Here is a 27,984-nt window from a genome sequence, read left to right on the forward strand (position 1 = left end):
AATCTAGTATTTTCCCCACTGTAGCCCATTGATTTGGTAAAAGAAACTTAACCCCCCACAATGCCTTACTTGTGTTTTTGACCATTAGAAAATATAAATTAAAATTGCTCATGGCCTTTTAAAGAGAATTTTATTTCGAGTGGTTCTTACAAAGATTGTTGCAATATGAAAGTCATTTGTTTGATAGAAATATCAAGCTGTCTTGTCAAACACACTGAAGTAACCCAAAAATATATTTCAGAGCTCACAGAGCTTAAAAAGAGCAAAGATTATATGCAACCAGACAAAACCTATTTCTGCATTTCCTGTTTCCTGCTCAGACTGTGTTGCTTACCACACTATATCTGTACATTTGAGGAAATGCAGGGATCATTTTGTTTGGAACCTTAGACACACCAGAACACACAGTATTTACAAAGAAACTTTTACAGATACATTAATTGAAAAGTTACCATCAAGAAATTGAATTTTTGAATCTCCCTTTCTTGCCCAATTGTTTATCATAATGCAAGGTGAATTACTGACTAAAGTCAGGACTCATTTAGTTGTCTGTGAATTTCCCATATACAGAACACTAAATATGTATTCCAGAAACCATATTTCTGTTAAACCATTAGCCAAGTGTCAAAATTCATTTAGTGAAATGTAAAATGTAACTGCTGCATAAAAAGTTAGGCTTCTGAAACATTAAAAACGTCATTATTACATCCTTGTCTGCCTTTTACAGAAAGTACATTTGTCTAAGCTATTTCTCAATTCCTACAGATCACCTTAGTCAATGTTCTAAATGTACATTTACAAGGCAGAACAAGAAAACAGCTTTGTATACGGTGGAAATCGCTAGTTAGGGAGAATGAGCACACTGCATTCCTGCTATATAACAGCTTTCTCTCCTTCTGGCAAGGTAACAGGAATTGCATACAAATGACAGTAGACCCTTCCTTTTTGTTTTACCTAAATAAAAGATAACTCAGGTTTGAATCCTCTTTAAAAAAAAAAAAAAGCTATGTACATAAGGAACTAAATCCTCCTTCATCGTCGAACGGGAACCAGTAGTTGTGTTGCTGTCATGGAATCAGGGAAGAGGTTGTGATAAGTTGGAAGAGGTACATATGCAGCTGTAATCATTTTACCTGTTGAAGAAAAGAATCTTTAATATTTCCATTTCCCTTCAACATTTTGGTTGTAAGAAATAATAATTTGGATAGGACTTACCAGCAAACCATCTTCCATGCAATGCATTTACTGCGGCAATGGCTGCAGCAATTGAGGGGCACTTCACATACACATTGCCCTAAAATCCAAGAGAGCCAATTGTTATTACTTTTGATTGAGTGCAGGCCCTCTATAGGCTTCTTCTAGATTAAGTCTGAAACCAATTGTATTCTATAACTGCATATTTGCTTTTTACTTATTTCATTAGGAAGATGTAATAAACATGAGAAAGTAACTTTTCACCTAAATTCTTATACTTTATGATAGGCAGTGCTGCTGTCAGTCTATTTAAGGGAAGGGGAAACAGCCCCAGAGACAACAAAGTAAAGCTCATTCCATTCATTTTTAAAGCCATTAAGCATTTCATTATGTTCAAGATGGGGTCTTGCTCCACCACAGTAGATAACTTTGCTTTTCCACTGCGTTTATGATACCTTATAAATCCAACTTTTTCAATTTGTCTGTAATTTGCAAAAGTTGCTTTTACAACATCAACTTATTTTCTGGTGGTTCATAACTTTTGAATGAACTTGCTTTTAAGTTGCAAATCTAAATAAGCTTCAAATACTTCAACAGTAGAAAGGAAAAGAAAGCACTTTTGTATGTAAAGTCCATCTCTCTATATAATGACGACAACATTTGAGAGTTAAAACATTCAGGAGAAACCAGGGATCCTAACAATCACCAACAAGTATGTTCTCCGTTAAGTTATTTATTAAGTACCTACTATGTGTTAGGGACTCAGTACTGAGTTTTGGGAGATAAAAATGCAAACAGTCTTTGCTCTCTTGAGCTCACAATCTGATGGGGGTCAAGATACAACATGCAAATACTAACTATATATAAACTATATGCCATACACAGGATAAATTGGAATAATCAGCAGAGGGAAGGCACTAGAATCAAGGGTCTGGGAAAGGCCTTCCTGTAAGTGGGATTTACGCTAGGACTTGAAGGCAGGAACGAGAGAAAATGGGAGTAGGAGTCAGCCATTGAAAATGTCTCTTGGAATACTCTATGGTTAACTAGAATGCAATACAACACAACAATAACAATACAAGTTATTACTATTGTTTACTTCTATTCAGAGCAGAACATACCTGAGCGGAATTTTTGTCAACATAAATATGGATGACTCCTCCATGTTTGTTACATTCTTCAATTACATCATCTTTAATCTCTGTATCCCAGCCAAGTTCATCTTCCCTGTAAAAGACAAAGGTCAAAATTATGATTTGTATGAATAAAGGATAAAATTTCTGAAGATAAACATATCTAGGACAAATCAATTTAATCCCAACAAACCCCCCTCCCCCTCTCATTCTCAAGAAATATGATGAAAGCCATTTAACAGTAACCAGTATAAAGTCCAAAATCGACATTCTTCCTAAGTTTTTTCTCACAATTGTAAATAGTCAAAAGTTCTCACAGTAATTTCATAATATTAAGATTGACCACAAGGAAAGAGAAAAGTAATTTCAAAATTCAAACACTGGTTCACTGCTACATGGGCCTATGACAAATCTTTTTCATAGAATATACTCATTTCATGGTTTGAAATTCATAAAAGATGTGCCCTAACAGAAACAAAAATACACTTAAAGCAAGGATTTTAGATTTATGTGTATTTTACAAAAATTCATTGCTTACGTTTGAGGGTTAAACATATTGGAAAGCTGGAAACACTGTGTCGCAAGAGGTTGCACAGAAGCGGCTGCAGCTAGAGCTGTAACTATGGACAAAAAGAAGATAAAAGACTTTGCTTTAAAATCCAGTAAGCTAGTCCTGATCATCCCCACCAATTTTACAACCTACTTTCTGACTCGTTTTAACCCAATTTATAGTTATTTCGGAGAAAAGTGATTTAATTTCTGAAAGACATCTTTTGCCCAGAAAGTACTACTACTTTCAATGAAGCTCATTTTCAGAATGTTTGAAACAAAAATCCTAGATCAACCAGCTAGAAAAGGTAAAGGAAAATATGGAGAAGAAATTGGGAAGCACTCCCTAAGGGAAAGGTGGAAAATGTGATGGGTTAAGCTAGGGACTATATTGAATGCTCCTAACCTAGACCTTTATCAAGTAAATGCTCAGTTAAAAAAAAGGTTTACTATGAAAGATAATGGACATCCTTTACTTCTGGCAACATTTCTTCCTATTTGTGCCATTTTAACTCTGACATAACCACTTGCCTGAAACCAATAATAGCAGTCTAATTGTTTCTGCTCTTCCTGAATTAATTATACCTCCCTCCCCACCTCAATGCATGGTTTCATACTGCCAGCAATGAAGATAATGCTCTTGGCCACTTTTCTGGGTTCAAAACCCTTTCAATATTTCTTGTACTGCTGATTGAATCAAGTCCAACTCTATTTTGGCCTTGAACACCAGACTTAGATCTAGCACACTGGAATCTCTAGATCAGTTAACTTTTTATGTATCATGGATTCCTGGGTCAGTCTTTCGAAATTTAGGAATCACAATGTTTTCAAATATATACAATTAAAACCACATAGAGATACAAAGGAAACTATGAAACTAATGAAAGTTGATAAAATATTAAACAAACAAGTTCACAGTACCATGTTAAGAATCCCTGCTCTAGGTAATATCACACACTACCCTTTATTCCAACTATTTTGAGTTCCACCAGAATAAATAGTCATCTCAAACTATCTATTTGGCTTTCCATGTTCCTCAGCTCACTTTCTCTTAGGCCTGAAACAAAATGCCTCTGGTGCCTGAAATTTTACCTTTCTTAACACCCCTGCATAAGACCGCCTTATTTTACCCAATCAGTGAGGATTCCCTTCCCCAGTTCATATATTGTTTTTCTCTTATGTCACTGATGTATTAGAGAGCTTTATGTTACTCAACCCAGCTAGTATAAACTGTTAATTCATTAAGATTGTGGACTGGATCTTAAGATAACTGGCTTACTATATGATAATAGTGCTTATCGCACATTAGGCACCAAGAAACCAGAATAAAAAATTATTTCTAACTTAAGACGATGGAGTGGTAGTTGACATTTTTCTTTACATGTCTTGGAAAAACAGAATCATGAAAACTATGGCTTCTGTCAAAGAAACAAGTAAAAAACAGTCTATTTTACTTGATATCACAATAAAATTCAGGAGAGTAACTGAACTTCACAGTATTGGCAAAAAGCAGACTGAAGAAAAAGCTGACTGGGCTGTATCTTCTGTTCGACCCAGGAATTCCTATGCAATTCACTATGTTTAGCCTCAAAGATGAGGTATACCTCATCTCAGTTGTACACTACTTGGAGGCTCACTGGAGTCAGAGCAGAGCCTATCCTGAAGTCATAGGGCCTTTCACCCACCAGGCCTTTAGACACTTGGAAAAAGGTTCCTGTAGGAGAGAGGGTAGAAGGACCACCATCAAAAAAAGGACCATTATTCACCCAAAGCCATGGTACCCAGGTTGCCAGTCAGATGATATTTAAAGTTCCAAATTATTTAATAACAGTAAAATTTTGTGTCCAACTATTTTACAAGGCAAACAGATTAAAAAAAAAAGTTGAAAACTTACCCTCACTCTGTTGGGAAAGTCTGGTTTGTAAATCTAAAAAAGAAAAAAAGATAATATTGGCTCAATGTAAGAATGAGAACCTCATAAAGTAATAGGATGAAATGAAGAAAATAGGAACAGATACCCAAAAGCAAGGTATATAAAAATCCTTTAAGAGGAGGCCAGTAGCAAAACCTCTTTTTGTTGTCTATTCCAAGTTAAACATTGAGGTCTTTATATATCTAAGTGGATACTACCATTTGCAATTAATGGTTTAGGGTCACTACACTACTGTGAGCCTCTTATCCAATCTTTCTCCTTATTCTCAGTGCTCTCCTAAAATACCCATACACAAATCCACACATAGTAGACACCCACCTCAACAAGGAAATCCCAGTTTTTGGGGGGTAAATGGAAAGGGTACCAAAAGAATGAAACAAAAGCTAGGTAAGTGGAGAAAATTAAGTAATTTAACATAATAATTGACTACTACTTCATCTTTAACAATACCCTCCCTCCCAAAACTTTAAAACAGACCCTAGTATTTGTTAAATAATACTGGTGCCTTTTAAACACAGTGTCTTCAAGTAGTAGCATTGGTGACTCTCAGAGGGACCTTTCTTTTTTTTACCTTTACCCAGCCTATCCCTAATTATGCTTGCCATGGCACTTACAGGTATTCTTAGCCCAGGTGGTGACAGTCACTAAAGAGATGGTTGCTGTATCCTGAGTAATCATAAATTAGTAGAAAGCAGAGATTATGACTAGGTACTTTGCTCAGCATCTAGAAAGTGCCACAAAAAGTAGACATCTGAATGTTGTCGAATGAGAAGAAGAATTTTCTCAATCTACTCTGTAGTTTTCTACCGGATAGTAAATGGTTGTCCCCAAATTACTCATTCAAGGGAGGGCAGAGGGAATTCATAGAGGTAGGCTTGTGTAACCCCAGGAATACACATCTTACGTTATGAAAAAGGTATGGGTTTGGTAAAAGACTAAAACATCAGACACTAGAAACCAGTCACAAAAAATAAGTTAAAAAACATTTTTTTAAGTTGCCTGCCTAACTTAAAATTGGCTACTAAATAAACAATTGTTTGCTGCCCTTCTCTCTACCAAGGAAAATATTCTTCAGAAAAGAAATTCAAGCATCTTGGAGTTAAGTATATTTTATCTTTAAACTCCATTGGTAACTATTGTATACTGAAAATGTTTTCAAGTAGGATGGAAAAATATACAGTATATAATCTGGCTTTACAGGGCTCATGCCCTCAAGGGATCTGGTATCATCATCAACCCTCCCTTCCCCACACCAAGTGCAGATCACAGCCCAACCATATTATGTGACTGGTGACTGATTCTTATCTTTGCCTTTACACACATCCTCAAGATTAGCTGAATTTTAGCCTTAATATATGTAGATAATAGTTCAACATTTAAGCTATTATTTCTTAGTACACATAGTGAATGTATTTAAACACATTCTTGAATTAAAAAATGTAAAGGAATTCTAGCTAAAAGATAAGAAACCACTTTAAATGAATTGAAATGGAGGAAGAAAATGATTTTTAAAATAAGGTGGTATATGCTACACAAGCATTTCCAGTGTGGGGAACTTGTATGGTATAGTAAAGAACATTAATGATATCTGGAGTTGAAAGACTTGTTCAAACGGGAGTGGGAGGAATCAAGTTTCCTCAAATGCTTAAAAAATAAAAGGGTGGGGGGTGGGGGGGAGAGAAACACAGCCAACTAGATGTGTTCCAAGTTCCCATTCCAGCTCTCATCATGACAGCTTGGCAAAATGTGGGCTGATAAGAGATTTCAGAGTGTATTTGTAACTAGTATAACTAAACTTATATAGAACCGATTAATGGATGTCACCTATAAGAACTTCTGCTTCTTTGGCACTAGGCTTTATCCTTGGCTAATTCCCATTCAAACTTGATTTAATCAATGAGAGAGAAAGACAAAGAGATTCTTCTCATGAAAGATGGTTTTAGTTAAGTCCACTATTAAAAAGATCCTGTACTAATTACTGCCAAATACAAGTCTATTTATTTTAAAGTTTGGGTGAGCAAGGTGGTGCAGGGTATATAGCACTTGCCATGGAATCAGGAGGTCCCAACTTCAAATCTAGCCTCAGGCTAGTTTGTGTGAACCTGGGCAAAACACTTTCCAAAAAAAAATAAAAAAGTCCATTCTACGTCCTTATGTTAATAACACTGGCACTTCTTTATGGCTCTGAGAAGTAGTTAAAACACAGAAAAAAGACAAATCAGAAGGAAATTGAAAGCTAACGATTTGAAAGCATTCAACAACAACAAAAAAAACCCAACTAGGCAAATAATTCTACAGTTGAACTAAAAAACTTAAGAACTAAAAAACTGGAGATTTAATTCGTACCTGCTACAGCTCCAAATGCTAAAGATCCACTCATCTGCAGGGCCTGTTGTGCTGCTGGAGGAATCTGTAAACCTGTACCTGTAAAAGAAGCAGTAGGCAGGATCTATGTTAATGTTGTCTTTTACAAAAACAAACAAACAAAAAAAAAAAACAAAAACTGCAGTGGAGCTGCTATTCCTTCATGAGGAATACAAAGTTTTTAGTGACTTAACTAAGGTCTGTCTTGACTACAATTAGAAGGTCCTTTCCTTTATAGCAACCACTTCTCAGTGAAAAGTCCAAAGTATATAGCAAGGGCAGGTAACAATAGATTCCACTGTGTTATTCCATTAAGTTATAGCCATAAAGGTATTTAGTTAGTAATTCATGGTCTAATGGTCTAGCTCATTTATAATTAAATATATAATTATCTGAAACAATCTATGCCATTTTCCCTTACCATAAGGTAGCGTCAATATGCTATCTGTTTATCTTTAAGAGCCAGGTTTTACATGCTTTAGTTTCCTACATTAGTGTCTAGAACACAGCAACAAGCACCAGCAAATGCTTGCTCACTGATAGGTGATGTCCCTATTATATCTGATGATATATCTGATGATGAATCCATACTAAGAAAAAACTCTATACTCTTTTTTTAGATCCTTGCAGGAAACTTACCTTCTGCAAGTCTTGCCATTAATTGGAGACGACCAGTTGTTCCCAAGTCAATTCCAGTCCGTTCCAGCTCATCACTATCCAAAAATGAACTGGCACTGGAAGCATCAGTACGTTCAGTTACATGACCAACTTTCATAGGCCTGCCTGCTAATTCAAATCCATTCAGTTGTTCCAGTGCCTTTTTGGCACATTCTGAATCTGAAAACTATGGAATTAAAATTGTTTGGTAAATTAATCTGTGTATTTAAGTAAATAAGATGTTCAAAGCATATATACATAACACTACTATAAATTGCTAACTTTTTTTTTGGAAAAGCATTTAAATTTATGGTTTGCCTCAAGGGAATGTATTTTAAATGATCTCTGATCCCAAATTTTTACTCTCTTTGAACTCCAAGAAGACTATGAGCACCATATCCTTTTGGAAAAGAGAAAGAAAACTCTGCAAAGGGATATATAGCCCAATCCAGAATTCTCCACCACAGATGACAGCCTCTTCTCATGTGGAGGCACAGGATCAGGCCTCATACAAGGAACCTACTGAGCCCCACTTTATCTCATAGGCATGCTTGAGGGATAAGTATGCCAACCAAATATTTCATAATTCTCTTTTAATGTATTAAGCCAACTCATTAAAGGAAATCCTAACAGTGAATCTTTTGGTAAATTTCCCCCTTAATCTGTTTTTTTTTTTAAAGTGGCTTTCCAAGCAGTCAAATTCAATCTAACAAATATATATTAAATGCTTACTATTTGCGAGGTACTGTACTGAGGCTGGAACATACAGTTCATGAAGCAGAGTAATATGAAATCAGGCTTAAAAGGCTGGTTGGAAAAATTAGGAGGCTATTATGATAGTTCCAAGAGAGGTGATGAGGACCTGACTAGAGTGGCTGCAGCTATGGGAGTGGAAAGAAAGGGGAAAGCTGTGAAATGCTACAGAAATAGAATCAATTGAACTTGGCAACTTATTAGATTTTGTGTTAAGGGACTGGGAGAGAAGAAAGCGTTAAGGATGACACTGAGGTTAGGAATCCAGGTGATGGGGAGTACAGTGAAACCACCAATAAAAACATAAGTTTGGAAGAGGTGCTAGGGAGTGGAGGAGTGTACATGATGCTAAATACTATTTGGAGCATGTTGAATTTAAGATACCAATGACACATCCCAGTAAAAATGTCTACCAGGCAGTTGGTAAAATGAAACTAGGATTTTGATGAGATAGTAGAACTGGATATATAGATTTGGGAGTCATCTACAGCAAAATAACTGAACCCATGGGACAGATGAGACCACCAAGGGAAACCGTGTAGAGATCACCATGAGAGTATACAAGTAAAATCTCCTTATATTCAACTCCACAAAACATCCAAATTCTTTTGTCGTATTGGAATTTTGTTAGAACTGAATCACATTTCTAGCCTGCAGGACCTAGAGAAAAAAAAAATGAGTTGACACCCAGCCTCAGTATATCTCAATGGTTTAAAAAAAAAAAAAAAAGCAAACTGCAATTGTAAGAATGGAATTTAACTGGGAAAGAGGAGCGTTGTCACACATACAAAACCACTCTTTCCTTCTGCCTAGCAGATCTTTTTCATCAGTGGATGCGTTACGTAGATCTTTGTTTCCTATATTTTAGGAATTTGAGATAAGATTAAATTGTCACAAGCAGAATCGCTATTGAACATATGTACTATTAATGACAATTAGCTTCAAGACTATTTCCTTGTCTCTAAAACAATCGGTGCCAAAAATGTTAAGGATAGACTAAATTTGTAGGATGGTGGAGTGTAAGTGAAATGTATTTACAAAATCAGGGAATATAAAACACTCAAATCTATTTAAACAAAAATGTTGTTCTTTAGCTTACATATTTAAAAGCCCACTTCTATATGAATCTTGAAACACATCAAAAAGCTATTTAATTTTAGGCAATCCAATTTACCTTTTTGAGCTTAATTTTTTTCATTTATAAATGAAATACTGTCATAGAATAGGTCTCTAAGCTAATTATCAATGAAAATTGCGTAATCCCCAAGATTACAAAAGGACAATCAAATCCAAGTTCACATATTTTATCTGGGGGACAAGAGAAATAGATTAAGGCATTTTGAAAAATTCTCTTCACACTAATTAATAATAATGAAATTATGTATGTATGCAAGTCTTGTTCAGTTAAATACTTTATTTTCACTCAAGGATCTTGCAGGCAGTCAATGTAGTAAATCTTTTCCCTGGCCATGGAGCAATTATCTCCAGATATAAAAGTAATTGAGACTGAATAAAGCAAATAAAATGTCACTCAAAATCAGATTTCAATCCAGGAAAACTGGATAGGGTTGATGAATATAGGGTTTCCTAAGTAAATGAAAAGAACAATCAAAATTGTAGGAAGAATGTTTAAAATCAGGAATCATGGATTTAGAGTTAGGAAAGGGACCAGACAATTTGTTCAACACACTCATTTTACAGGTAAGAAAATGAAGACCAAGGAGGTCACATTACTTGTCCAAGGCCACCCACTTAGAAGGGGAAAAGCCAGGATTCAAGCCCAGATCCTGTTTCCAAATTCACCACTTTTTCCACTGTATAGAATAAAAGACCTTTATATTTTGAAGAGAACCAATATACTAAATTCTAAGAGGCGAAGAACTGATCTAAACTTTGTGTCTATAAATACCTAGAACGAACTCTGCACACATTAAGTTTTTGTATTCTTCGTAATCATTTCTATTTATTATAATGCAGCAACATATTCCCAACTAGCAATTCAATTCAACAAGCATTAATTAAAAGTCTACTATCAACAAATCTGCTCACATGTAGATAGTGGGATAATTGCTTAAAAACACAAAGACAAAAACAGTTTATACTTCTTTAAGTGTTCTAGGGAAGAAGCAAAACTATTTTCTAAAATTTCAACTTAAAACACTAGAAATTATTAAAATAGTAAATATTCAGATGGGATTTCCTCCTACTGTAAATCAATCAGTAACCAGGCTTTAAGACATCAATTTTAGACCCTGATATTGGCTGATAGAATAATCATAACTTACCGTAATAAATCCATATCCCTTAGATCGACCAGTTTCACTATCCATCATCAGCTGAATGCTTTCAATCTGAAATTAGATCAGACAATTAACATAATGAAAATCAAGTGTTAAGAGCTCAATAAAAATTTAAGACAGAGAATGAGGTTAATATTAAATAGAAACTTTTTTAAAGAGGCATCCATGTTTACACCAAAGTTCAGAAATTTCTAATACAGAGCCACGTGTTTTCTATCACCTTACTACTAATCAGATTTTAAAAATCAAGTTTCTCTGATAAAGGCCTCATTTCTCAAATATATAGGGAGCAGACCCAAATTTATAAAATAAGAACCATCCCCAATTGAAAAGCGGTCAAAGGATATGATGAGGTAGTTTTCAGAAGAAAAAAAAATCAAAGCTATTAACAAGTCACATAAAAATGCTCTAAATAATAGAGAAATTTAAATTAAAACTGTGTTGTAAGAAAAAACAAAGGGGTGGCTTCAGAAAAACATGGCAAGACCTATATGACCTGATGCAAAGTGAAGTGAGCAGAACCAGGAGAACACTGTACATAACAGCAATATTTTAAGGATGATCAGTTGTGAAAGACTTAGCTATTATGATTAAGACAATTCCAAAGAACTGATGATAAAAGACACTAACCACATACAGGGAAAAACTGATGAATGCTGAGTGCAGGCTGAAGCATATTGTTTTTTGAATTTTACTTTTCTTGTCCCCCTGCCTCTTCTGAAATGTAGCTACTTATATGGAAGTATCTTTTGCATGACTTTGCATGATTAATGGGTATCATATTGCTTGCTTTCTCAATGGGTGCAAAGCAGCTAAAAGGAGAGAATTTGGAACCCAAAATAAAAAAATGGGGACAGCTAGGTGGCGCAGTGAGTAGAGCACTGGCCCTGGAGTCAGGAGGACCTGAATTCAAATCTGGCCTCAGACAAGTGACCCATGTACTAGCTGTGTGACCTTGGGCAAGTCACTTAACCCCAATCGCCCTGCCAAAACAAATCAAACAAACAAACAAACACAAAAAACAGAAAGTTAAAAGGAATTTCCATGGAAAGTGCCTTATTTTTTTCTGTTCCGTGAGACCATTAACATTTCAATCTATATTACTAATCTTAAAGTCAGGAAATACACAACAGGTCCTTGGGGTAAAGGGTTGAGATTAGGTTATTCACTTTACATTAGGACTGAGAATCTGAAAAAGAACTCACCCTGCCAAAAGGCTCAAAAATTCCACGAAGCATATCTTCAGTTATGTTAAAGTGTAATGATCCTACATAAAGCCTCATGGGTCCCGCACTTCCTTTCTGCAGGTTATTTGCCATTGCTGCTGCTCTATTCTTTTCTGCCTAACATACAAAGGAAAACTGACCATTAACAAAGATTATAGGCAGAACACAACAAAACCAAACATTTTCTGATGTATTTCAAGTTCAGAAGAGTCTAAAAATGTTCAAAGTGTTATTTTCTCAATCACATTAATCCCTATTTATCTAAATTTTATTTGGTTAAGAAACTACTATATGTGCAAGGGTGTCAAAGTTAACTACATTATTTTTTCAAGTTTATGTGACCTGATTTGCTCATTGATAACCAAGTTTCTACTACTAAGCAGAAAATGTTGAACACACACACACACACACACACACCCCCAAGAGTTAAATATATCTAAATCAAATGAAATACTTGTAAAGCACTTAGCACAGTGCTTCATCCATAGGAGATACTATATAAATGTTTATTACTTTCCCTGTCTCTTCCCTAAATCATAGAAAAAGGAACTTCTAAGACAAAACCTTCAACTTCCAGTTATTTTGTCATATATAATCCGAAATAGCAGACAGTAAAATTTATAAAGTACATTCATGTTTTAATGAATAGGTTAAGTTCACTGTATTAAAACAGATTTTTAGGCAAAATAGAAATTAGCAACTTGACCTGATTTCACTGACATTATTCTTTCTAAATACAAGATGGACAATAGAACATGCCAGTGTTCTTATCTGTCAAATAAGTTGCCCACAAAAGGTTAAATATAATAGTAATAAAATTTCTACAAATTGCCCACCCCATAAGCATGTGATGATTTAAAAAATACTATATATTGTGTTTTGGTGATGGATGCCTTTTTTTGGGATGACTTTTTAATTAGTTAAGCTAACGCTGACATTAAATTTACAATCACAGTAAATAAGGGTAGTGTGGCAGAGAAAAACTGTAAATGGACCATATCAAGATAAAAATGGAATTAACTCTAATAAAAATTCCCTAACTAGGAGAAAATGAAATTACCTGTGAGGCCTGTACAATGATAGGCACTCCTAAGACACGCTGGCCAGTTAATCCTATTGCTAGAGGCACTGAGCTAACATCAACAAACTCTACATAAGCAATTCCTTTGGATCTTCTGGAATTTCTATCAGAAATCATTCTTACATCACGGACCTATAAAACAAACAGGTGGAAAAATAAGTTTTATTAAACTAGAACAATGGAGTTAGTATTAATTCCGTACCTTTGCATTTGAAAAAAGAAACATATCCCATTTTCTATCTTAGAAGAAATACTATGTTTAACATGCAAATATCCCCAGTTTATTTTAGCTAGAATGAAAAAACAGTAGTTAACTGGTGAGGGAGAATAAAGGTGACAGTAGCAATGGGACCTAGGACAGAAGCCGTTCTGCATTCACTGAACTCTGATTATCAGTTCTTACTCACTTAATACTATTATACAGTGCACAGTGCCAGCCAAATGCTTTTTGATTTATCACAAAGGGCTATTTTCATGCCCTCACTGTGAGGTCATATGAACAATGCCTTGATAATTTGGTTTCAACAAATAATTCTAGAATAGTTTCCTTTTAAGTAGGGGTTTTTGGTCTATTTTTTTTGTGTCACAGCAGGCTGGGAAAGCCTATGAAACACTTCTCACACATTTTCAAATAAAATGTTGAGAACCCCCAGTTTTAAAGCACTGTTTATATGGAAAGAAAGTTTGGATCTTAAGAATCAAGTGTATGCCCAATTCTTGTTTCCAATCTCCAACTTCTTAGTCACAAACACAAAATTCATTTATAATCTCAAAAATTTCCAACAAAAGCCTCATGTGTCCAACCCTTTCCATTTTTCAGTAACTGAACATTTTTGGTGTGTCAGTTTGGTGCCATTAATCCTGAGGTCATGTTATAGATCTAACCCCTCACATTTGACATAGGAGAAAACTCAAGCTCAGCAATGTAAGGCTACTTGCCAAAAATCATAAAGGAATAATAAAATGGCAGTTAGGATCTGAACCTAAGCTCTGACTTCAAATCATGTGTTCCTTTTACTATAGATTATGATAGGGAAATACAATTTTTAACTACAATGAAATAACTTCAACATTCTGAACATTATGTTGCTAAGCTTACCTGAAATTTATCAAAAAATTATTATTTTATTATTATTGCTATTACCTATTTGTAATAAACAAGATAATTACCTTTCCTACAGTAGAAAAAAACTCCTCCAAATCTCTTGGTCTAATTCTTGCTGCTAGTTGCATGCAGAACACAGTCCTAGCATCTCTCTCCTCTGGAGTAAGGTTGTCAATAGGTTCCCTGAAGAGAGAAACTAAGTTAATACTCGCTTAAGTTCTAATCACAAAGTTTACAGAATTTTAGAATGTGAAGGAAAGGACCTTCAAGATAATTCTTAATAGCCTAATTCACTTTACAAGAGGCCAAAGTGATGAAATAATCTATCCAAATTAGAAGCAAAGCCAGGACTATAATTCAAGCCCCTAATCCAGGGCTCTTTCCACTATACCACAATGCCTATTTCAGAATAAAGTGGGAATTAAAATTTCTTTATGCCTGCAAGTATCTCCACAAAGATACCAGTTGCATAAATCAAATTCCATGACAATAAGACCTTCTTAGATAATTTTTTGTTATCATTTAGGGAGCACAGCTTTTATTCCTATAATACCACCTAGGGGAGAGTCATCCCAGTGCACCGTCCCAAACACTATCAATATGGGAGGCAAGCTTGTCAATTCAATTCAAGTACATTTGGGGGTTGAGGTGTCCAGTGAAAACCTTTAGGTTTCACCCTATGTAATTAGAAGCTCAAGGTTTCTTCTACTATACGCTTCACTCAATTGACATTATAGCCATCCTTTGAAAATGGGAAAGCTCTTCATTTTCATAACTAAAGTTCTTTGAAGAATAAACACAGGATGGGGCAGGAGAGCACTGTAGTATATTTAGGCTTTAAAGAAACCTTGTCAAGGTCCTATTTCAAAGCCTGCTTCCTGCCCCCAAAGATCCAAAGCAAAATAAAATAATGTATCTCTCTAGAATTAAGAGGAACATTCTGTCATGGATTAAACAATTGCCATTTACACAAGGAAGTGATGTTTAGGAATAACTGGGCATTTTTCTATACTGATAGGAAGACCTCTTTTCAGGGACACTATAGCATTAAGAGGTCATCATACCAAGTTTGAGAATTACACTGAACTCTTTTTTCAGATGGTTGTAAAAACCATAGCGTAAAGCTTAAACTGAAAAGAGCACATAAGCTGCTCAAATAGGAAGAAAAGTGATATACTCAAAGTATGGAAGAGGGATGAAAAGGCTCAAGAGTCTTTGTGATGTGTTTCCTTGAAGTTAGCCACTAAATGTACGCTGGCGACTAAAAGGGCCAACGAAGTGCCAGGCATCAAGAATCATACTGGAAACAAAGCAGAAAACATGAATGCCAGACCTTTTATAAAATCAGTCCATATCCAGTATCTACCCCTGAAATGCTATTTTTAAGTGCATAAATATAATTCTGATGATTGCACTTCAACCAAGACAAAGAACTGGCAGAGCAGGAGAAGATACAGAGAATAACTAACAGGATAGGATACAGGGATTAGAGTAATTTCTTTATGTAAATAAAACTAAAGTAAATATGACCATGAAGGACATAATAAGATGAAAACTTTTCTGGCAAATCCAGAATTATATCGTATACATTTAAATTTGAATCAAATTATACGAAGTAGTTCAAAATAAAGTACTACTTAACATAATGAATAAAACTTCTACAACTTGTTATTACAAGTCATAGTGTATATAAATCTCAATAAGGGCATGGATAAAGTCATGGATGATAAATGCCTAACAGATTTCTCAGTGAAGCAAAGAAAATTGTGTAGATTATTTTTTTCAGGGTGGAAAGGTATGGGGAAAGAGAATATAACCTTAACCTACTGAGGATGTCATGGACGGACAGAACACTAGGTTGGATGGACAGTTGGTCTGATGAAGTCTGATACTTCTTATTTTACAGCAGCAAAGGATCAATTAGGAAAATATCAAGTTTAGGAAAACAAATGAGTGGTATGACTATCTCCTGTGTCACATTAAGCTAGATGCAATAATAATTTGAACCTAAATAATTTTCACAATGAATTAACATATACCAATAGCAGTGCTATTGTTTATGGGGACTTTTAGTTCATTAAAAGGACAAGTTCTTTTTAAAATACACCATTAGCACAGTATAATTTTGGCCCTTTTTAGTTGCATAATTATTTTTACAAAGTGAAAAATGAAAGCTGTCAACTTGTTGGGACTTTAGTAAATAGGGGCTCTAAGAGCAAACTTGCAAAAACAGCAAGGTATTATGTGTATACCAAATTACTAAACATAGTTAAGTTTTTCAGTAGCATAAATTGCCTAAGTTTTAGTAAAGCTGAAAGCTTGTGAGAAGATAAGAAATAGGGACAACAGCTACCTCACAGGGCTCTTGTCTTTTCTGAATGGACTTTTGCTTCTTGAGCGGCGTCTGCTGTAAAGTTAAAAGTTTCAGAAGTTACCCAAACAAGAACACCACACTAGTTACTTGATAAACAATTTTTTTTAACAATTCGTAAGTATGTTTAAAAACCTTAATTTGATGCTATGAGGTAACCCAATCTTTCCACGGATGGCACTGTTAAATTTTGGTCCGGAGCTATAAAGAAAAACACAAAGTTACACTAGTTGGAGGTTGATGGCCTTGCTTTGTTTTCATGAACTACTGAAAAGATTTAATAACACATTACAACATTTAGTCACAAATTTATGCACCTCCACCCTCTCCATTCTAAAGGGGAAAAAGGAATATGAAAATAGTTTTGGAAAAAACAAAATTTTCTATTTGGAAAAATAGAAATTTTCTTCCAGGAAGGCTGCCCTCTATTCATAGCTATAAGCAGCCCAGAAATCTTTGCAACCTCTAGGGCAGCGTTCTTAATCTTTTTTGTGTAAAGGATCCCTTTGGCAGTTATGAAACCTGTGGACCCTTCTTCAGAATGTTTTTAAGTACATAAAATAGAGTAGATTACAAAGGAACCCAATTATCTTGAAATAGTTATTAAAAACAATTTCACAGATCCAGGTTAAGAACCCTTGCTCTTAGGAGATAACTTTTAGTATTCTGTGCTACAGAACTGTACAATGATCACTAATTTTTAAGAAGAAAATGTTTTGTATTGCTCCCCTAATGCCAGGTTTATTCGAGAAAATTTTCATCAACAGCCAGAAGAGGTACTTTCATAGAAACTACTTCGCACTTTTATTTTCAGAACAGCAGTTTGGATTGAAAAAAAATTTTTTTTTTAAAAAGTCCTTTATCTTGAGAGAAAAATGAAGTGGTATGTTTGAGCTGCTGCTAGCTTAAAGTAATTTACTTTTCCTTTAAAAATATATAAATAGGGGCAGCTAGGTGGCACAGTGAGTAGAGCATCAGCCCTGGAGTTAGGAGGACCTGAGTTCAAATATGGCCTCAGACACTTGACACATGTACTAGCTGTGTGACCTTGGGCAAGTCACTTAATCCCAATTGCCCTGTGCCCCCCCTCCCCCAATAAAAAAATAAAAATAAAAACACAAATGAGAAAGTCTGGTCTGTGTCAGAATTTACTATGGCTTAGTTATAATATCTTTTAAATCTTAGCACCTAATTCACTATGTCTCAGGTATAAATGCTGTATGTTTAAGAGATTATAAATATCCTTTAGTCAAGGGATAATAGCCACCTGTTTTTCAGAGCTAGTTGGTGATGGTGGAATCAAACCCATAAAGTTCTATTATTTGTCCTTTATACTTTAATAACATACCATCTATGAAAAATAAGTTATACAATTCAAGATGGCCAAATCTCAGAAGATAGACTTGTTTTGTAGATTTTCAATTCCTCTACAATGTTCAATCATTAAAATGTAAAGCGAAATGAAGCAAATTAGTGGTATTTTTCATTTTAATGGCTCTGCCCAATTATTTTAACGTGAGCTTCTAAGTAAATCCTATTTTACATGGATTTCTTATATGAGAAAAACGGTAGAAATAATTTTTTGAACATAAAAAACCAATATATTCAAAGTAAAAATATCTGTTAAAACATACCATTAAATATCAGCAATAATACCACATTGCACAAAAGTTTATTTAATCACTATAACTGTTTTATGCTCTTTGGAAATTCACCAAATAAAATGAAGTTTAAAAAAAGCATATACTGGCAGAACCTTGTTTTTTTCATAGCAATGATACTGCTCTTTCATGAGTGGTTTACATAGTAAATCATTACTTTTTAGCTTAAATCTATTATTTTTATAGAATTTATTGGGGCCCACAGACACCAATCCTTAAATTCTACAAGGACCAAAATGTAAGTCCAGAGAAGTAATATGTCTCATAAGGGAGATTCACAGAGCTAATTAATATAGAGCCAGGTCTAGATGTTATGGGTTCTTGATTTTTAGTTTTAAGAGTTATATACGTTGTTATTACGGAGGGAATTCCTTAAGAGGTATCCATTTGGCTTTTACCTACACTTTAACTGCCTTAATATATCTTTTTATTTTCCCAATGTGATCAGAACATTTCTATTCCAGTAAACATTGAAAATTAATCAGCAAATCAGTTTTTACATTGACCATTCTGTTCCCAGAAAAATGCTTTGGCTTTAAAATTTTGATTCATATCCTCATTGTAACACCAAATGTGGCACTATATTCAAATTGCTATATCATTATCAGGTAACCCATGCAGTAGGAAAACACATTATTCAAGCTATGTGTAGAAAAAGGGTACCCTAAAATCCTTTCAGATTAAATAAAAAACTTTACAGTAAAAGTAATTTCCATTGTATGTTCTCTTGTGTGACTTGATATTTGAATATAAGAAATATCAAGCAATGCGAGTTTTTGCTAAGTCAAAGATTTGTAATAGTTAATATTCAGTCTTCTCAAAGATGTAAAAAATGTAAATACTGCTTAGAAAAAGTCCTTTGTTATGTGCTACATCTATTCCTGCAATTTCTTCTTTCTTGGTTTGGACCATAATGTCATCTATTTATTAACTTGGTACATCATAAATACCACTTTGAGTCCACTGTCAATAGCTTAGTAGTCCATTATGTAAACTAGAATATAGTTTAAATAATACTACCTTTACTAAGCTTGAGTTTTTTTTTTTTTAAAGGGGATAGGAAAGACTGGATCTATTTGACCTTGCTCAGGTATAGGCCCTTTTTTTACTACTGGATCTTACAGGACCTTTGACCTATTTGCTTTATTTCTGACTTGGGCTGGTTCATCCCTTTTTAGGCAGCCTAGGTAGTGAGCTCTCCTACCCCTGGAGGTGCATAATATTGGTGCTGGACTTAGTGCAGACACATAGTTTAGTTCTGCTGTGAATCAGAACTCTCAAGTTCATATGATCCACCAATCTCACCCAGACTAAATGAAGTGAATTACCGCACCTGGCTAAGTTTCTAGGTTTTCATTTCATTACTTTTGGCATTTGAATGTCATTAACCCTATTTTTCCTTAAATATTTGTTAGGATCCCTCAAATTCAAAGCTATATCTGTCATTTATCAGATTATTTATAATCTGATTTTCAAAGAATTACACCAAGTAAAAGAATGATTCGAGAACATGATGCCACATGCTTCTTGGGGTATATTTTGTATAAAAGCAACATGCCCATTATTCCAATATAAAATTGACATGCATTACATACTAGGGACTTCGATAGCGGCCTCTGAATCGGCGTTCTCTACTTCTAGAACGACTTCGTCTTCGTTCTTTGCTTCGGCTACGTTTCCGTTCACGGCTTTTGCTCTTTTTCCTTTCCCGGTCTCTGCTTCGTTTCCGTTCCTTACTTTTGCTCCTCTTTCGGTCATGACTTCGACTTCTACTCTTGCTTTTTTTTCTCCTGCAACGAAAAGATTAATTTATTTTGCAAATTTAAAATAACTCTTTATTTCCCTTTCTTTGGTGTCACTTATTTCACTTTCATTTTGTAAAATTTCTTTGCAATAAATCACTATTACATACCAAGACACTTAAGTATAAACCTTAAAAAAAAATCTTACAAAATGGAATCAACATTCTTTCCAAACCCTACTTCTACCTGCTGCTACAAAACAGTGGCATCAATAGTTGCCATTAAATGACCTCATTTACTCCTACTCAAAGTAGCTGTTGATAGAAGAACTTCAAGACTTCTTAGATCAATGGCAGAAGAATGGAGGTCCTCCACTGGCTAATACTTTAAGTAGCAGGGAAAATCAAGTTTTTGATTCAAGTCTCTATCTAGTTGGTATGGTCAACTCATATTCTCGAATAGGTTCAAAAGTGAATTTATCTCATCAAATTTAGACCAACTTACATATAACTAGTCAGCTTGACTTACTGTATACCAAGAAATACATTATCAAAATTAGTAACTAATATTAAGAGTTGAGAATGCAGTTTAACCATCATTAAATAGATAATATCCCAAAACCTCCAACTAAATATTGCCCTACATTTACCCTCACTCAATATTAGGACTTAAATGTCTCTTCAAGATATGAAAAAAAAAAAAAAGGTCCATAATTAAACTGATTTTTATTTTGCTTTGAGGATAACAAGCAACTTACAAAGCACTCCACCAATATCCTAACGCACGATCAAATTATTTTAACTGATATCCCCAATATTCTAGACTTAGTTGTTACATGAGAGAATGTGTACTGAATAATCGGCCTGATAGGCAATTTAGGATCCAATTTAAGTATATTCTCAGTGAAATACAGTAATACTTTTAACATCACTAAAAATTGCAAACCTATCATACACTGCCCTTTCCTACAATAAACTCTCCATATGCACAACCCAATTAATTTACAGAATTAAGCATTTATATTCCTCCCTAACCCACCCAAGTTAAATGCCTAAAGATAAGATATCCTTTCAACCTCATTTTATTAAGAAAAAAAAAATTTTTCCCTCTACAAAGAAAGGCAATTTGCAGTGGCTGAAAGTTGAGGCATTCACCACTATTGATATATTCTAGGCCTTTGTGTTATTTGAAATGTAAACAATTTTAGTCCAAATGAAGAATTTTAAATGCAAAAAATAGCATAGGAGCAATTACAATCTGCCTCAGAGATCCTGGAAGCAGGTCATCTGGCAATGCATTGAAAATAGAAAACGAAGACACCCACCTTCTGGAATCTTGAAACCCACACTCCAATCACAAGGAGATGTAGAGCTTTCCAAGGAGGCAGAAACTTTGTCTAAAATTTCAAGATAATCCACCTGACTGTCAGAAATTTATATGCTAGTAGCACATGTCAGAAAATTAGGCTACACTCATTATTTATATAGACGTCATCATAGTAATGCCCAAAATGGCAACAGATAACATTCCAACTTTGCTGTCTGGAAAACCTGACACTGTTACCATACAGGCTGCTGAAGGATTTTGAAAGTCGGGAGTCAAAAACTTCATTTTTATTCAACAGGTAGGGCGGTCAAGTAAAAATAAGTAAATATAGGCATGCCCCAAAAATACTATTTAGGTTTAGATGAAGGCATATGCTCATTGATATCAGGCCATTAAATAGCATAACTGTGGACACCCTCTTTATTTACTTGTCATTGGCTCCAAGACCAATTCAAACAAAGGGTTGCTACACCTTCAACAGCTGCTTCAAAAGGTTCTTGTCCTCATGGCAGCTCCAGTCAGGTAAAAGAATGTATGATTACAATAGTAATATGCTATACCAATTAGTCAACTGAATTATTTGAATAAAAACTTAGGTATTTAAGTGTTTCTTTAGAAAACTACATCAAATAAAAGATTGAAATGAAAATCTAACAGGACAGATCTTGATAAGTGTAATTCCAAGACAATGCTTAAATTCTTACTTTAATTCTGTACAGTCTTTTCAAGTGGGACACTTACTGGATTAGGTTTTTGTTGAATAATATGTCATAATGTATTAAAACTAGTACTTGTTGAGTTTGCCTTACTCCACATACGGAAAATCTCAATTTTAAATGTAACAGCACATTGGTATTTGAAGCAATTCTAAGGAAGAAGAATCATTTGTTTTGTTTAAATTTTGTAAAATAACCATACCAAGTCAGCCAAAATATTCCATGTTTGTTATCTTCATCTTTGTACCCCCCCCTTAATATCTAATCAAAAATTTGTATATGCATATTATATGAAGTTGGCTCCACTGGCTATAAATGCATTAACCATGCTTTCCTTAAGATCAACTGAATATACTGACATATTATGTTTCTGACTCTACACTTCACATGACCTTAAACATTTTAAGAGTTAAAAACCTTTTCTCTTTTAATATTTTTTAAATGATGCATCTGTTTGAACGTAAGCTCCTTGAGGGTAGAGACTTGGTTGGTTTTTATCTTTTTATTTGCATAGAACATATTAGGTGTTTTATTTTTGCTAAACTGATTTTGCTAAATTTAGAGTTATTCTTCTGAGTGAATTTAAATCATATTCACTTAAAACCCCAAACTTGCATGTGTTTTTATTCCCAGTGACATTACTGGCATCAACCTTGGTCAGAAAGGTTAGATTTAATTGCCTTACGATCAATAATTCAATGCCTTGATTATCCCAAATATCTTTTTGTGGTTCAAATTGCTTTCCCAGAGAGAGAGAAATGAAACAAGTATGTATTTGTTCAAAAGGCCTAGTGTTCATTATTATATGAACATGACTGGAATATACAGAGTATCTGGAATAATGGGCAAGTTGCTTTTAAACAAAATGTACCCCAAGTAGCAAATAATAGAGTAATATCTTCTTTCTGTTGTCTTTCAGCTAGAATTTAAGTGAGCTTCCTTGGTTTCTTATTTACAAGCTTTTATAGTAGGGGTAGCAATGTCAGAATAATGGATCCCCGTGATTAGTCATCCATAATGATTATCTGCATCAGAAACCTTTGATACCATATAATTTTAGTAGAGAAACATTTTATAAACTTTAAAGAAATAATCCCACCCCACTTTCTCATTTAAAACCACCCCTATAAAGGAAATTGTCTACTTGTCTTTTATACAAGCCTGCAAGGCTCTTTTCTGTTCTCTGAGATATGGGGAGTCACTTTAATAATAATAGTTCTATCATTTTTATTTATTCACTCAACTCAGGGTGTAAAACAGGATATCATAATGCTTGACTAAGGTAGATGAAACAAAGTTTACATATAAATCCAAAGAAATGCCAGTAACAAGGAATACTTGGTGACACTGGGAACATATAAAAACATTTACTCCTTTAAATAATTACTGCCCACAACCAAAGAGTTATTTCTTCATACCCATTTAGGATGTAGGCTGCTTTTCCTCTCTAACTGAAACATATTTGGACATAAATTATTCCCATTCAATTACACTCCTAAATGTTTTTGCTATTACAGAAATTGCCATTATCACAAGGCCCTGCATAAAACCCTTCAAAGCACATTGGAACCCTCTCTGAAATACCTTTTTGCTTCTGGGTACACAATTCAATAAATCAAAAGGTAATAAAACCCCACAAATAAGAAAGTCTGTTCCTAATGCCTCTTTTTGACAACTGCCTCCTAGAGTCTCCAACTGAAATTATGTAAAGGCAGGATATTTTCTGTAAATTACACTCATCTCTCCAATTCAACAGGGCTGTAATAGGTATCTTTGAGCATTATACAAAAATAAAATTTTCTGGTGTAGTATATCCAGATAATAATAATCTATTTCATTAACCAATTAATACAGCTTATCTATTTTATGGAAATTATATCTACCTACCTAACAGAGTTGTTGTAAGGATGCATGAGGTAGTGTATAGTGAAGAACTTTGAGCTCTTAGGAGGAAAAGAGCCAAAAAAAAGAACCAAATAAGTATTTATAATCATTTTTGCAATATGTACTATATGCGTCACGAATACAACAAAAATGTTTCAATATGACACATTTCAAACACTACCTGAAACATACATTTAATGCTGATAAAAGACTCCTAAATAAGATTACAGGTATTAAAGCTTGAGGGAACTTCAAGAAATTATTTGCTACAACCTCCTTTAAACAGGTCAGGCTACCTAGTTTCTAAATGGAAGAGTGTATGTCCAAAGCACACGTATTATTTTGGGTTCTTCATATACCCACAGAAAACAAGATGCCTCAGACCAAGAGACATAACTTGAAGAAAGGAGAAAATACATTAAACCTTGTGTTGTGATTACAAAAGGGAGCTGAGCAGCTTTAAACTATTTCTGGCTTTGACAGTAATATTATATGTATGATTTGGGGAAAGTAAGTTCTTTCAGTGCCCTAGTTTCTCCCCTTTAAGTTCTTAAAGCACATTTTGCTGTTCCCGTAAGGCTCAAAAAGATGATGTTGTGAAGATAGATAACACAAGAGAAGTAAATTTTTTAAAGTAATTATAAAGACCACTAAGTAGTGAAATCTCAAAAATTTTGGCTAACAACAAAACACAAAGTAGGTCAAGTTCTAAAATAGGCCAAAAAAAAGCTCCAGAAGGAAAAATTTGCTAAGGCTCCGAGCAGATAAAAGACACACTATCAGTAAGTTCTTGACTTATCTTTAGGTTCCATGCTTTAAATAACATAGTTTATCCCCCCTGAATCCCTTCCAAAAACTTACTTCTTGCTACGCTCTTCATGGCCGTTAGCACTGCTCAACTTGTTCTCATCCTAAGCAGGGTTGATAGAAGAACATCATGAGGACGAAGTGGAAACATTTCAAGTTGTCAAAGGGTAAAGGGAACAGGAATAAAAAAATACAAAACAATTTAAAAACTAATTACTTATTTATAGTTTAATTTGGAAAGCTATAAAAAAAATTTAGATGGGTATGTTTAACCACTTTGCTGTTTACATTTTAAGCATACAATAAAATGCAAGAATTATGCTGTCCATATACAACAATTTAAGCTTTAGGTATCTTTTACATAGTTTAGATTTTAAGTTATCCTATGGATTTATAGTGTTGAAGTGGTTAAATGTAATTTCTATAAAACATAAAGACTCATGTTTAAAGTTTTATTCCATGTACTATGTCCCTTTCATGAGTACCACGGCTACATTTCTGCCTAAGCCCCAAGTGGCCATGCTAGCAGCCAGCCACTATCGATTTCCTGTGACCGATGCCATTCCTGAGATCTTCGCCCATTTTCGTTGGAGGGTTGGGACTGTAAGAGCTTGATGCCACCTCTGTCACACATCTCGCCCTGAAGCAAACAGGGATTCACACTGCTTTAGTAATGTTGACTCCCAAGAACCCAAGAAAGTCATTAATAATCCACCAGTCCAGCCTAAACATTCCCTATTTCCATACCTGTTTTACATGGAAAAATATCCATGTCAAACTACCAGTAGCACAAAAATCTTAACATTACACATTAAGAAAGTAGCTCTTTCAAGATTCTATGTTATTACTTAAAACTAAGTATACAGTGTTTACAGCTAATAAATACTCATCCACAACTGGTACCACATGGTCGAGCTACACACTCCAAAACAAACAGCGGTTTTATTTTTAAAAATCACACCAGATTTATTTTAATTTTATTTACACCAGTTGTACTAAGAGTATAACTTTTAACTTATAAAGTCTACAGTTTGTGAAACCAGTGACAATGCATGCATATAGTTAACACTTTCACCACCATCTGGTGAAAGAATGAAAAAGACAGTATAGTTTTGCTGCCATAGAGAAATGGGTCAATTAACTACTCTACATCATCCAAAACAGTTTTTTTAAAAAAAGATTTTGTGTGAAATATTATAGCAGGTCCTAATTAAAAGTTATGACAAAAGTGAGGACAGTACAAGTTTTAAAATAACACTGCACTGTGATACTGCCTCTTTAATTTGCTAAGAAATTTCTATTCAGGGATCCAAGAATTTATCACGTGCTTTTAACTTAGTAGCTGATTGTAACCTGACCTGTTTTTAAGATTTTACTATCACCAGTCATCTACACCAAAAAAATAAGATAAAAACACAAATCTCACTCATTACTTGAGTTGAGAAAACTTTCCTTGTTAAAAGATTTACTTGCCACAGACTGGTAATCAGATTATTCTTGGACCCCTGCTATTTTCCCAAACCACTGCATTCACCTTCTTGCTATACCAAACTGGAGCTGGTAATTCTTAGTCGAGTCATTTTACCTAGGGGACCACGGTACAGCGATAAGTCACTCAATTACTACCTTATGATTGACAGTTCACACTGGAATCAAAGGTGAATTCATGGGAGTAGAGGTGAGATATCGTTAGGCAAGTCTACAAAGAGAGATAGATGGGCATTTATTCATCACGCTGAAGTGAAACTACTGCACAATATTATTACATCAATAGCATATATTTACTTTGTAAGTTACATGTAATGCATCTCTGATAAGATAAATCATGAGGGCTCCGGGGATGTTAGTTTACATTTCAGCAGTAGTTTCATGAATAATGCTAAATTAAGGAACATGTAAAACCTCACCGACATGTTTTTCTCACCTTCTTATAAGGAGCCTCAAGCATTGCTTCTATATCAATATCGTCTGCCATTCTTTCAGAACACCTATAAAAAAAGCAAGGGCGATTTCATTAAGCCTGCATTTCACTTGATTGAGTTCGTTTCGTTTTTTAAACTCTGGAAACAGTTCTTTCCCAACACACAAGTATCCTCAAGTTGTTTAGTAACCTAGTTACTTAATAACGCACTTTAAATGCCGGGCAACTGGGGTGCCTCGGTGAAGCAAACTGACTGGGACGAGAACACAGAGAGGACTGACTGCCTCGCATGTCATAGATGCTTGGGGTGGGGGTGGGGTTGGGTGGGTGGCCTACCTCACACCAGCCGGCCTACCTCACACAGGCCGAGGGCCGAAGGGGGAACTGTGGGCACCCACAAGTGGTTCACCAGTTTTAAGTGGGGCACCCGGGGCCAGCCCTTGCCGCTTGCCATATTAGGGACTGAGGAAAAACTCCCCCAGGGAGGGCGGGGGGCTCTTCCAGGGCCGCGCTCGCCCCGCGCCATGTTGAGAGGTCACGGCCACCCAGGCGACAGAGCCGAGGCCTAGGGTTCCCGGAGGCGACTTGTCGACGTCCGTGCTGGGGTTTCCCGGCCACAAGGGTACCGTGCAGACCCTAAAACTCGCCAACCTGCCCGACCGCGGCCAGGGGCGCGGCAACTTCCCCTTAGGCACCCAGGCCTTCCCTTCTGCTCGGCTAGCCCCTTCGGAACCACCCCTCCCCCTCCCTCTTCCCCTTCGTGGCCACCCGTGCGGCTCGGCGCGGCCGGAGGGAATCCGAGTCCCCTTGGGCTCCGGGCGGGGCCTGACCAGTGCACGGGAGAAAAAAAGGGTAGCGAAACGTAGAGTTAAGAGGGCTATCGTGGAGACGTCTTACCTGTGCGGGCTCTCGAGCAAGTGTGGTGCTCGCGTCTCGGAGAGGCGCTGCCGCTGTGGCTGCCGCCGGGGCTACTGTTAAGCCGCTGCGGCCTGGGCCCAGGCCGCGGTCCGTCCCGCCCGCCCAGCCCGAGTTTCGGGCGCCGAGGGCGGCAGGGCCGGAGCGGATCTAAAAGAGAATAATGGGATTAGAAGAGCCCGCGCGGGTGAAGCAGGGCGGCGGCTTGCGGCAAATCGGTATCCAACCGTGCGACAGTGACTGCAACTCCCTGAAATGGCGGCCGCTGCTTTCCCAGTCACACACACTCACGAACACACATATACACACACGCAAACACACACACAGACGGGGCCACACAGCGCCC

The 27,984-nt window shown here is 35.7% G+C and overlaps 1 protein-coding gene across 6 annotated transcripts; it reads right to left on the reverse strand.

The window, feature by feature from the left end:
- Window positions 1-111: 111 nt before the first annotated feature.
- RBM39 (RNA binding motif protein 39) lies at window positions 112-27,984 on the reverse strand. 6 transcript variants are annotated; one of them, XM_036751505.1, is made up of 19 exons: window positions 27,621-27,977; window positions 26,727-26,790; window positions 26,429-26,501; window positions 24,857-24,906; window positions 21,394-21,465; window positions 19,923-20,117; window positions 16,802-16,867; window positions 16,649-16,699; window positions 14,361-14,478; window positions 13,170-13,322; window positions 12,089-12,226; window positions 10,869-10,934; window positions 7,813-8,017; window positions 7,156-7,233; window positions 4,771-4,803; window positions 2,866-2,947; window positions 2,316-2,421; window positions 1,216-1,294; window positions 112-1,133 (listed from the first exon to the last, which is right to left on the reverse strand). In XM_036751505.1, exons 9-19 carry the CDS (start codon window positions 14,421-14,423, stop codon window positions 1,033-1,035), a joined length of 1,104 nt encoding a protein of 367 aa, XP_036607400.1. In that variant the 5' UTR covers window positions 14,424-14,478; window positions 16,649-16,699; window positions 16,802-16,867; window positions 19,923-20,117; window positions 21,394-21,465; window positions 24,857-24,906; window positions 26,429-26,501; window positions 26,727-26,790; window positions 27,621-27,977; the 3' UTR covers window positions 112-1,032. The 6 variants fall into 6 exon arrangements, 5 of the variants coding, with proteins under 5 accessions (XP_036607400.1, XP_036607399.1, XP_036607398.1 ...); XM_036751504.1 differs by having other exon boundaries at window positions 24,857-25,442; XR_005009939.1 differs by lacking the exons at window positions 21,394-21,465; window positions 26,429-26,501 and adding an exon at window positions 4,481-4,590 and having other exon boundaries at window positions 16,649-16,702; window positions 27,621-27,924.

This window comes from Trichosurus vulpecula, chromosome 3 (genome assembly GCF_011100635.1).
Source record: "Trichosurus vulpecula isolate mTriVul1 chromosome 3, mTriVul1.pri, whole genome shotgun sequence".
NCBI lineage: Eukaryota > Metazoa > Chordata > Mammalia > Diprotodontia > Phalangeridae > Trichosurus > Trichosurus vulpecula.

Bases quoted from the DNA above. Each gene is read 5' to 3' on its own strand.
- RBM39 (XM_036751501.1), bottom strand. From the start codon at position 26,777: ATGGCAGACGATATTGATATAGAAGCAATGCTTGAGGCTCCTTATAAG. The intron at 16,703-16,801 runs GTTTTTAAACAT...TTAACTTTACAG, and splicing joins CCTCATAGCATCAAATTAAG to CAGACGCCGCTCAAGAAGCA. The intron at 14,479-16,648 runs GTAGCTGTTGTC...TTCTCTCTTCAG, and splicing joins AAAGACAAGAGCCCTGTGAG to GGAACCTATTGACAACCTTA.